This window comes from Eulemur rufifrons, chromosome 4, assembly GCF_041146395.1.
Source record: "Eulemur rufifrons isolate Redbay chromosome 4, OSU_ERuf_1, whole genome shotgun sequence".
NCBI classification, from domain to species: Eukaryota; Metazoa; Chordata; class Mammalia; order Primates; family Lemuridae; genus Eulemur; species Eulemur rufifrons.
In genome coordinates, this window is record NC_090986.1 from 8,760,854 (window position 1) to 8,773,089 (window position 12,236).

General features: G+C 40.8%; 1 protein-coding gene across 1 annotated transcript; it reads right to left on the minus strand.

Annotated features, from left to right (window-relative positions):
* Positions 1 to 2,617: 2,617 nt before the first annotated feature.
* LOC138382860 (zinc finger protein 11-like) lies at positions 2,618 to 10,771 on the minus strand. Its single transcript, XM_069467496.1, has 4 exons — positions 9,331 to 10,771; positions 8,491 to 9,162; positions 7,953 to 8,322; positions 2,618 to 2,738 (listed from the first exon to the last, which is right to left on the minus strand). The coding sequence occupies exons 1-4, from the start codon at positions 10,769 to 10,771 to the stop codon at positions 2,618 to 2,620; spliced, it is 2,604 nt and encodes an 867-aa protein (XP_069323597.1).
* Positions 10,772 to 12,236: the final 1,465 nt, after the last annotated feature.

Sequence of the window (12,236 nt, forward strand, 5' to 3'; positions counted from 1 at the left end):
CATCTCCAGGGCCAGGACTTGGAAATCTTATGAGGGCACTTTCTGGGGCAGAAGGTGCAGGAAGGGGGAGAGCCCTTGGAAGGTGCTGGTGCTTCCTGGGGTGCCGAGAGCGTTTAGAATGTTCTGCAGTCAGAAACCTCGCCTTCATTTTTGGTCCAACCAATACACTTGGAGGCAAGAGAAACTTCACCCCATGTTTTTAGTTTTATATTTAGGTTTTTTTTTGTTTATAAAGATGTGTATTTAAATAGCCAGATCCTTGATTTGAAAGGGAAAGTATCTAAGATTTATTGTTTTTTAAGTATCATTTATCCCTATGTAAAGACAGATTTGCCCTATGTGTAGCAAAAAAGTTATGAAATTGTCCTTGGCTTCATGATGATACATGAAAATCATTAACATTCTCTAACTGAACAATGTATGCAAGGATTATTGTGTTTTTGGTGGTGTTGCTAAAATTAAGTTCTGCAACATAAAGATAATAGCTGAGGGAGCAGCCACTGGTGGAGAAAGGGAGTCTCTTCACAGAACCAATATCTCTCCCCATCTCCACTGGATGCCCATCAACACAGACCACTGTCATTCAGTAATATGCTTGTGCACCTACACCAGATACTTTATGAACAATAAACGAATGGGGAAGGGGAAGGGGAAGGAGAAAGAGTAAAGGATACTGTACCATCAGAACCTGGTGGAACCATAATGGGGTTTTCCACATGAGAATGTCTGCTTGGTCTGTAAGAGCAGAGTTTGGAAAAAATAGCAGGTCTGTTCTTAGCACACACTCCTGTCTGTTGCTGGCACATATCATTTGTATCCAGGAGAATAAGTGCATTTTGGGTTACAAGCCTCTGGTGGCATGCATCTGGTTCTATGGCCATCTCTCTGGAGAGTAGCACAGGGACTGCCTTTCCAAACTTTTACTGCCTGCAGAGGAGCAAATATTGTCATTTGTATACAGGGGACATGGCCCTCAGAACTGGGACAAAAAGGTCCCCTATTCTTTGCTTCTGTCCCTGATTGGTCCCTTCATCCCTCGAGGGAAGGTGTAGAGTGGACACTCTCCATTTGCAGAGAGGCTGAGTGTGGCCAGCAGCTGGTGTCTCTGGACCTCGTGGCCCTGCTAACTGCCCCAAGTGAGCATCTACTCTCTAAGCCCACTCGCCCTTGTGTGGGCTGAGAGAGGGAGCAAGGCTGCACTTGATCTCTCCCAGAAATGCACAAACGTGAGACTCATCCCACCAGAGGCTCCCACAGGCATATGTCGTCCCTCCTCTTCCCAGCTCTCCAAGAGTTCTCTCCAGTTAAGGTACTCACCACCCTTGGAAAAAAATCAAGACAATCTAGTCCTTCAGATAGCTTCCAGGGAGCTTGGACTTTCTCTCGGGGGCTCAGAATAAATGCGGATATGGGAGCTTTTGAGGTTCCTCCTGAAGGCTGTAGGGGTCCCTGACTCTCACCCTGGCACCGGGTCCCAGGGGGCCTGATGTCATCTCCCGCTGGTGCGCCCCTTGCCCTCCAGTGTAAGGAGCAGACAGCTCTTGGCTGAGCAATGTCTGTCTGTGTCACTACCACTGAGTCCTTTAGAGGCTCTTCAGCCTCCGTCCTGCGCCCGTGCCACTTTCGAGACCCCACCCAGGTCACGCCCTGCGCTGCCCGCCACAGCCCTCCTAACCTGGGCCTTGTCCCAGGAGAGGGTGCTCCGCTTCTCCCTGCCGCCTGCCCCCGTGGACCCTGGGAGGAGCTTGGGGCAGAGGAGAGCAAACCCCATCCCAAACCCTCGGGGAAAGAGAGGCCGAGGCGGGTCGCACCCCCAGCTCACTCGCAGGGTTGTCCCAGCCGGCTACGTCCTGGAGGAGCCGCCGCCCGCGTGTGCCCATCCCGCGGACTGCTGACCCGGCCATCGCCGTGGCTCTCCGGGAACAGGTGGCCCCGGAGAGAAGCCCTGGCATTCACGTTCAGTCATGCGGAAGGGGACAAGTCCCGAGAGCCGGGATTTGAAGCACTTGGTGCCTCCTTGGACAAGCTCGGTGCAGGCTACACTGGCCAGGGCAGGCTGGTGTGGGACGGGCGGGACCCGGCACTGGACAGAGGTGCTGGCGGCTGCGGGCTTGCCTCCGGATGCACATTTGAGAAGTGCCACTCCGTAGGCACTCGACTCGCTGCGGTGCCCGTCCTGAAAAGCCGACCCCGCGCCTCCGCCCAGGTTCCAGGTCCCCTGCCCCAGTGCGCCACGGAGCCCGCCCTTCCCTCTGCCCCCTGTCCCCTCCTCTCTTCCACTGTGTCCTGTCCATACCGACTTGCACCTACCCCCTTTCCTCCATCCTCTTCTTTCCCCCCTTTTTTTTCCTCCAACCATCCTAGGGCGTTTCCAGGCCGCCACCTGCTGCTGCTTTTACCAAAGAGTTAGATAGAAGCCTCCTCCTTCCCTTCTCCCGGATTGACTCTGGGCGCCGCCAGGCCCTTTCCTCTGGGAGACCCTCCCCGCCCTCCGGCTAAAGTCCCCTCGCCCAGGCCCGCTGCCAGATGAGGGTGAGGGCTCCTCCGGCTTTCACTGGATTTGCAGGAAGCTGCCAGGCTCTATTTCTCCCTTGGGCGTCTCCTTGCAAACTTTCCCTTATTCCTCTGCTCTCAGTCTTGACTCAGGCTCTTCCTCCGCCTCAGCGGAGCCTGAAGTTTCTTCAGCTGCAACTTCACAAAAGAGGTCTGGAGTCTGCACCGAACTAGCAAAGCAGCACCTGGAGCAGCAGCAGGAGAGAGCTTTACTTGGTGTTTTTATCTATATTCCTAAAACAATAAAAACAGCATCATCGGTAACAACTACAACTACCTTCTAATAGTGATAATGATGATAGTATTTACGATAATGATAAATAACAGTAATTGAAATTGTTGATTCATTTATATATAGTTTTATTCGTGATGTGCTATAATTTACTTTCAGTAATATACATGTCACTTCTGTTGTAAACATCCGGACCCACAACACCCCACCTGAGGAATGAGTATCACCTATAGACCCTGCTAGTGCGGGCTCTCCACCCCCAGACCTTCCATCTATCTGGTTGACCTTTTGAGACAACTTAGTAGCCTTGGCACTCATATGATCTGTTTGCGGTCTTGGAAAACAGCTTTGTCTTGTTAAAATTCAAAGGATAATTTCAAGACATTCTCGGCTGTTTGGCTGAATTGGAGCAGGAGAAAATGGCTTCTCAGCAGATCTATGTTTATGTAACTTGCTTTCAGATTAAGAGGTTGTTTAAGCCACAGTAGTTTAATCTACACTTTGGTGAGAATTATAAATAGCCAATGAATACCAAAAAGGGATAAGAATTGGTCAACATGTGGGGTACATTATATATGCTTTCAAATTTCTCCTATGAAAAATAAAAAATAATGATGTTGTGCCTTGATTTTCTAAACTGAACCTCAGCTATTTAACAAATTATTCCAAGTCCTTCCAAGTTGCTTCAGATGATGAAGAGTACTAGATAAATGAGAATCTCAAAGGAATCTTGCTTCTACTGCACAAGATTCACTCTCCAGAACCTCAAAGGCCTAGGGGAGCTGTATGAGTAGTGTGGTCTGTAGAGGTGCATGGGCTCTGAAGTCAGGCAGAGTTGATCCTAAGTCCCAGCCCAGCCGCTTAGTAGCTGTGGTGCTTTGGACAAGTTCCTTCACTTAGAACAGTCATATATAAACTTCATCTGTAAGAAAAGGCATAAGGACATGCACAGAGAAATGGTAGTGGTCCTTCATCTCTTCCTGTGTCTGTCCCCTTTGCAATGCACTTACAGCTGCTCCCATGTGGAGGCAGAATCTGTTTCCCAAACCTTGGATGTGGATGACTTTATTCGCTCTGCTCAATAGAAAGCTGTGAATGACAGTGTGCTAGACTTGGGCCTAGGCTCAAACAGTCTTGACTGCTTCTGCTTTTTCTTTTAGAACCCTGCCATCTCCAGGAGAACAAGCCCAGGTTACCCTGCTGGAGGATGAGATACCACAGGGAGAAGAACCAAGGTGCCCCAGTTGACACCCAGGTCACCCCCAGAAGCAGAGCTGCCTAATCAACCAGCAGCTGACCACACATACCTGAAGGAGCCCAGCTGAGAACAGAAGAATGGCCCAGCTGAGCCCAGCCTAAATGGCTGACCAGCTCAGTCATGAACTAATAAGTTTTAGACTGGTTTGCTAGTAGTAATAGCTAACTAACTCACACACCCAGTGCAGATAGGGTGCCAGTGTTCAATGACAGGTCGATTACTATTTTGGCAAATAGTAGACACCCTATAAGTCTTGATTTTATTTTCTTCTTATTTAATGTTGGATCTTTTGTTGGATGGTGTTGAGTTATACAGAAATGCACATAGACATATATGAATGTGATTGGTGCTTAAACTCACACAGGACTCCAACCACAGGAGGAAACAGACAACCACAGACTGACCATTAGGGCCAAAGCCAGATTGCAAAATAAGAAATTTACCTTTAATTTATTCCCTCCACATCTAACCTGTTAGAAGTAAAGGTTGTGGACAGATTTGAAGACATGAGGTTCTCTCCTCCTGGAGCCTCATGTCCTTTGTTCACTGTCTGATCTCTTAAAGGGGTTGGAAAGCAGGTAGGCAGCAGTGGTCTATATGTGGACACTTACTGCTTAAAACACCCTGCTCTCTGTCTTGGCATGCTCTCTTCCACCATTGGGCCTGAGGAGAGATGTTGGCATGAGGGAGTGTTCCTCCCTCCCTCACCTCTGGCAGAAAGGGGGGATTCAGGCCCTTAGGCTCCCTGAGGTCAGGGGAATCAGAGCCATCAGAGCTGCACTCCAGTGTGAGAGCCCCTGGCTATGTAGGTTTGCATGCTTACACCTTTTCAGCTTTACATGGTAATGCAATGCATGCTGTCTGGGGAATGGGCATGCTTGTAGCTTTGACTCTGGCAGTGCAAAGGCAATTTATGTGACCAAAACATTTGTAACCCAGTAATATGCTGATATAATACAAAGGAATAAATAAAAACTATTAAAGTAAATATACATATTAAATATAAACAAACTGCAAAGCCTAAAAAATTTTAAAAAATAAAGTGAAATATATGTATAAAAGAACACAAAATTCACCAGGAGCAATTACAGCTCACACCTGTAATCCTAGCACTTCTGAAGCCTGAGACAGGAGTTTGAGATGAGCCAGACCAAGAGCAAGATCCTGTCTCTACAAAATACACAAAACTGAGCCAAGCGTGGTGGCACATGCCTGTAGTCCCAGCTATTTGGGAGGCTGCGGCAGGAGGATTCCATTAGCCGAGGAGTTTGAGTTTGCAGTAAGCTATGATGACATCACTACACTCCAGCCTGAGTGAGAAAGTGAAGCCCTCTCTCAAAAAAAAATTGTGTGAATATTCACACTGAAAAAATGTTACAAGCACACCTATAAGGGAGACTGATAAGACAATGACAAAATAAAAAGCAATCATTAAAATAAAAAAAAATAAAAATAAAAATTCCTGCAGTGGGACCCAGATATTAGTACTGTTTAAACTTCTCCAGGTGATAACAGTTACAGCCAAGCCCCCAAACCACTGCTTTAAACTAACATCTTTTGATGAACCAGTTGGAAAATGTTTCTCAGATGAATATATAATGTTTGATACTGAGTTGTGGCCTTTTATTATTACCTGTATTAATACTCACTTTTTATCACTTGCCAAACTGACATCTGCTTTTCATTTTGTTCCAATTTGACCCAGTTTCACATGTACTGAATGTGTACTATGCCCAGCTCTCTGTGCAAAATGCCCTGACCTTGGAAAGCATTATTGTGAGAAAAGAAATTAGCTGGGGAAAAATTAAAGCGCGAGCACACACACACACACACACACACACACACACACACAAAATTAAAACCACATGACTTACCAAATTAAGGCAAAAATAGAAAGATCCAAGAGGTCACCTAAAGGTTAGGGCATTAATAGATGGAATTTTCTGATAATGCCATGAGTGATCATGTTTCACTTTTGAACAAACAACAAAACATTGCTATTATCTGGAGATACTAACAGTTTTTGTGCAAATATGTAATATTCCAATTTTTATTGATATATAACACAAACACAAAAAGGCACACACAAATATTCATGTAAGCCTTGATGGGTTACAATAAAGAGAATACAACTGTGTAAATTATAAATTTATATTCCCACCTATAAAAACGTACATACACATATCCCAACACATATGAACTCAAGGATCCTACTTTACTCTACTATAAAGATATCTCAGTATTTTAACTGGCTAGTTTTTTCTACTTAAGGAGAAAATTTATGTCCATCTAATATAGAATGGTTTCTAACAATTCTGATGTTGAAACAACATACCACATATTTTCATATAAACACTAGAGATTAAGGCACAGCATCAACTGATTTGAGAGTTGAATTACTTCAATAACACATCCCTTTCAAACACCTCAAATACTGTCAATACAATAAAGTGTTGACTGTAATTACACCTCTTCAAATAACAATGTTCTTACTCTTTTGAAACACATGAACCAATTCTGTAATTGCTTTGACTTTGGATTATTTTCTATAATTACTCTGGTTTGGTGTAAAGTTTAGAAGTGTTTGCTTTAGTTCTTCTATGAATCTCTGATAGAACTGGATGAGTTTTAAATAGTTTCCTCATTTATTGCATCTGTAAAGTTTCTTTCTCTATAATCTTTCTTGTAACCTGTAAATTGTGCATTTTAAATAAAATGCTTTCCTTACTCATTACATGTGTAGAGTTAACCACTATAAAAGCTCTGATGTCGAGTAAGATTTAAATGATGATAAAAGGCTTTGTCACATTCTTTATATTTGTAGGTTTTACTCTCCAGAATGAATTCTGTCACATTGTCTAAAGATTGAAGACTGGTTAAAGGACAGGCCACATTCTTTACATATATAGGAGCTTACTCCAGTATGAATTCTCTGGTGCACAATAAGACCATAAGAATAAGTAAAAGGTATGCCACATTCATTACATTTATATGGTTTTCCTCCAATGTGAATCCTTTGATGCTCAATAAGACTTGAAGGAAGAGTAAAAGATTTACTGCATGCTTTACATTTCTGAAATTTTTCTGCAGTACGAATCCTCTGATGTTGAGTTAGGCGTGAACTACGGTTAAAAGCTTTCCCACATTCTTCACATTTGTAGGGTTTCTCTCCACTATGGGTTTTCTGGTATTGAGGAAGGTGTCAACTATAGTCAAAGGCCTTGCCACATTCATTGTATCTGTAGTGTTTCTATCCAGTATGAATTCTTTGATGCTTAATAAGACTTGAAGAAAAAGTAAAAGATTTACTGCATGATTTACATTTGTAAAATTTTTCTATAGTATGAATTCTTTGGTACTCAGTAAGACGTGAACTTCACTTAACAGCTTTGCCACATTCTTTGTAACTATAGGTTTTCCCTCCAATATGGACTTTCTGATGTTGAGTAAGATGTGAACTATGGTTAAAGTCCTTGCCACACTCTACATTTGTAGGGTTTCCCTCTGATATGAATTCTTTGATGCCTACTGAAATTGAAGACTAAGCAAAAGATTTACGTACTGCGTGCATTACATTTGTGAAATTTTTCTCCAGTATGACCTCTCTGATGTTGTTAGATGTGAACAATGTTTAATGCCTTTGCCACATTCTTTTACATTTGGAGGGTTTCTCTCCACTATGGATTCTGTGATGTTCAGTAAGATGTGACCTATAATTAAAGGCTTTGCCACATTCTTTACATTTATAGGGCTTCTCTCTAAAATGAATTCTTTTATGCCTAATAAGACTTGAAAAATAAGTAAAAGATTTACTGCATGCATAACATTTGTGAAATTTTTCTCCACTATGGTCTTTCTGATGTTCAGTTAGATGTGAGCTACGTTTAAAGGCTTTGCCACATTCTTTACATTTGTAGGGTTTCTCTCCAGTGTGGATTCTGATGTTGAGTAAGACTTGACCTATAACTAAAGGCTTTGCCACATTCTTTACAATTGTAGGGTTTGCTTCCAGTATGAATTCTCTGATGTTGAGTTAGGTGTGAGCTACCCTTAAAGGCTTTGCCACAGTCTTTACATTTGTAGGGTTTCTCTCCAGTGTGGATTCTGTGATGTACAGTAAGACTTGACCTAGAATTAAAGGCTTTGCCACATTCTTTACAATTGTAGGGTTTGCTTCCAGTATGAATTCTCTGATGTTGAGTTAGGTGTGAGCTACGTTTAAAGGCTTTGCCACAGTCTTCACATTTGTAGGGTTTCTCTCCAGTGTGGATTTTCTGATGTTCAGTAAGATTTGACGTATAATTAAAGGCTTTGTCACATTCTTTACATTTATAGGGCTTCTCTCTAAAATGAATTCTTTTATGCCTAATAAGACTTGCAGAATAAGTAAAAGATTTACTGCATGCATAACATTTGTGAAATTTTTCTCCACTATGGCCTTTCTGATGTTCAGTTAGATGTGAGCTACGTTTAAAGGCTTTGCCACATTCTTCACATTTGTAGGGTTTCTCTCCAGCGTGGATTCTCTGATGTTCAGTAAGACTTGTCCTATAATTAAAGGCTTTGCCGTATGCTTTACAATTGTAGGGTTTGCTTCCAGTACGAATTCTCTGATGTTGAGTTAGGTGTGAGCGACGTTTAAAGGCTTTGCCACATTCTTTACATTTGTAGGGTTTCTCTCCAGTGTGGATTCTCTGATGTTCAGTAAGACTTGACCTATAATTAAAGGCTTTGCCACATTCTTTACATTTGTAGGGTTTCTCTCCAGTGTGGATTCTCTGATGTCCAGTAAGACTTGACCTATAATTAAAGGCTTTGCCACATTCTTTACAATTGTAGGGTTTGCTTCCAGTATGAATTCTCTGATGTTCAGTTAGGTGTGAGCTACGCTTAAAGGCTTTGCCACAGTCTTTACATTTGTAGGGTTTCTCTCCAGTGTGGATTCTGTGATGTACAGTAAGACTTGACCTATAATTAAAGGCTTTGCCACATTCTTTACAATTGTAGGGTTTGCTTCCAGTATGAATTCTCTGATGTTCAGTTAGGTGTGAGCTACGCTTAAAGGCTTTACCACACTCTTTACATTTGTAGGGTTTCTCTCCAGTGTGTATTTTCTGATGTTGAGTAAGACTTGATGTATAATTAAAGGCTTTGCCACATTCTTTACATTTATAGGGCTTCTCTCTAAAATGAATTCTTTCATGCCTAATAAGACATGAAGAATAAGTAAAAGATTTACTGCATGCATGACATTTGTGAAATTTTTCTCCACTATGGCCTTTCTGATGTTCAGTTAGATGTGAGCTACGTTTAAAGGCTTTGCCACAGTCTTTACATTTGTAGGGTTTCTCTCCAGGGTGGATTCTCTGATGTTCAGTAAGACTTGACCTGTAATTAAAGGCTTTGCCGCATTCTTTATAATTGTAGGGTTTGCTTCCAGTATGAACTCTCTGATGTTGAGTTAGGTGTGAGCTACGTTTAAAGGCTTTGCCACATTCTTCACATTTGTAGGGTTTCTCTCCAGCATGGATTCTCTGATGTTCAGTAAGACTTGACCTATAATTAAAGGCTTTGCCACATTCTTTATCATTGTAGGGTTTGCTTCCAGTATGAATTCTCTGATGTCTAGTTAGGTGTGAGCTACGTTTAAAGGCTTTGCCACAGTCTTTACATTTGTAGGGTTTCTCTCCAGTGTGGATTCTCTGATGTTTAGTAAGACTTGACCTATAATTAAAGGCTTTGCCACATTCTTTACAATTATAGGGTTTCTCTCCAGTGTGGATTCTCTGATGTTTAGTAAGACTTGACCTACAATTAAAGGCTTTGCCACATTCTTTACAATTGTAGGGTTTGCTTCCAGTATGAATTCTCTGATGTTGAGTTAGGTGTGAGCTACGTTTAAAGGCTTTGCCACATTCTTTACATTTGTAGGGTTTCTCTCCAGTGTGGATTCTGTGATGTTCAGTAAGACTTGACCTACAATTAAAGGCTTTGCCACATTCTTTACAATTGTAGGGTTTGCTTCCAGTATGAATTCTCTGATGTTGAGTTAGGTGTGAGCTACGTTTAAAGGCTTTGCCACATTCATTACATTTGTAGAGTTTCTGTCCAGTATGAATTCTTTGATGCGTAATAAGACTTGAATATGTAAAATATTTACTGCATGATTTACATTTGTGAAATTTTTCTCCAGTATGAATTCTCTGGTGCTCAGCAAGGTGCGAGCTATTATTAAAGGCTTTGTCACATTCATAACATTTGTACAGTTTCTCTTCAGTATGAATACTCTGATGTTGAATAAGGTGTAAAATATGGTTGCACACTTTGCTGGATTCTTTAAATTTGCAGAGTTTCTTTTCACTATGAATTATCTTATATTTTTTTACATTTGATGACTGACTATAGACTTTCTCACACGAATTTATTCCAGAATAGATTCCTTGCTGGTGAGTATGATTTGGTAACTGGGTAAAAGCCTCTAGACATTTAGATTTGGAAGACCTCTTTTGAGTACAGATACTACAATGGAATGTAAGATTTGACTGCTGATGAAACACTTTCTTACATTTTTTACATTTGTAATGCTCCCCTGAAAAATGAATATTCTGATGTTTTCTAGAGTTAAAGCCTTGGTTAAAGGATTTTCCAGATTTCTGGCATTGATAATTTCTGTCTCCAATATAAATATCCTGGCAATCCTTTGGGATAGAGCCCTGGCTAAAAGACATCAAAGTTTTATTATAGGTGTGATATCTTCTCCAAAGATCTATACCCTGATATTGATTAAACAATAATAAATGGGTAAAGACCTTCTTGTAGTGAATGAAATTGTAGATTTTGGCACAGGAAGGTATTATTCTTTGGTGGAAGAATAATAAACTTTTAACAAAGTACACATGACTTTGATCATATTTACAAATCTTCCCTTCATTTTCAAATCTCAGATTTTCAGAGATATTTGACTGTACGTTGAATCCAATTCGATATTTTAATTGGTACAAATCATTATTTTGAACATGGACTAGGTCAGTATTTATATTTTCCAAATTTCTTTTCAGAGAAAAGATATGTTCCAAAAACTGATGATACTTGCTTAGGAAAACATGTGGTTTAGCAAAAGTAACTGGCACGAAGGAAGATTTTTTCCAAAATGTTTTAAGATTTTGACCTCTTTTACCAGTAATGTTTTTATTATCAGTAGTTGTCTTACATTTGTTATGTCCATTATAAGAACCGTTTTGTTCTTCACACTCACCCTCACTTTCCCAGTCTTCCTTCAAGTGTAAATTTTCAAGGCCACAATTTCCAAATACCCCCAATATCACTTTTTGGATTGGAGTTTCTATGCACTGTTTTGTCCACAGGACTTGCATGTAATGAGAAAATAAACCTGAAAGATATCAAAAATTTTTTTTAATTTTAATTACTGTATTTGGGTTAAAATACTTTACAATAAAAATATGTATAATTATACAAAGCTGTAAACATCACTATGATAGTTGAATTAAAAACCTGAGACACTTGTTTCTCCATGGGTATACGATATTAACAAAAATATGCTAACAGAATATCAACTGAGTATTCAATATCCCCAGTGAATGCAAAGCCAAGAAGGGTCAAATTAAGTAGGAGAAAATTTATTACATTTGTGCACCACTGCTGAGAGGAATGAGAGAAAATAACTTTCCACTCCTTGTTTCGCCCTCAGGAAACAGAGAAAAGAGTGGAACTTGTGTCCATAGGCTACAGTTTTTCTAGGACTACCTAAAGACTTGTTATTGCATGCTTTAATATGCAGTGCTGAAGGGAATGGAAATATAGTTTAAATGACAGGTTGGGTCTACTGAGAACAAAGATGAATGTTTGTTACAGTAACAGAGAGACTGCAGTACTAATGACATTCGCCAAGGGAAGCAAGAGATGAAATGAGTTCAAGAAGAAACAAAGGGAACATTTTTAACAGAAAAACAAACAGTAGTACAGAGATAACACATACTTCTAACAGGTTGGAGAAACCCCTGGAATGTCTAATATGGTTAAACTGTGTCAGTTATTTGTTGTCCAAAGATATTACATGAAGGATGGGATAGGTAGCTGTTTTTTAAATGACAGAAATATTAACAAAAATCACAAGACATCAAAGAAACATGGCCCAATAGAAAGTAAAAAATGAATTTTCAAGAGACTCTATGC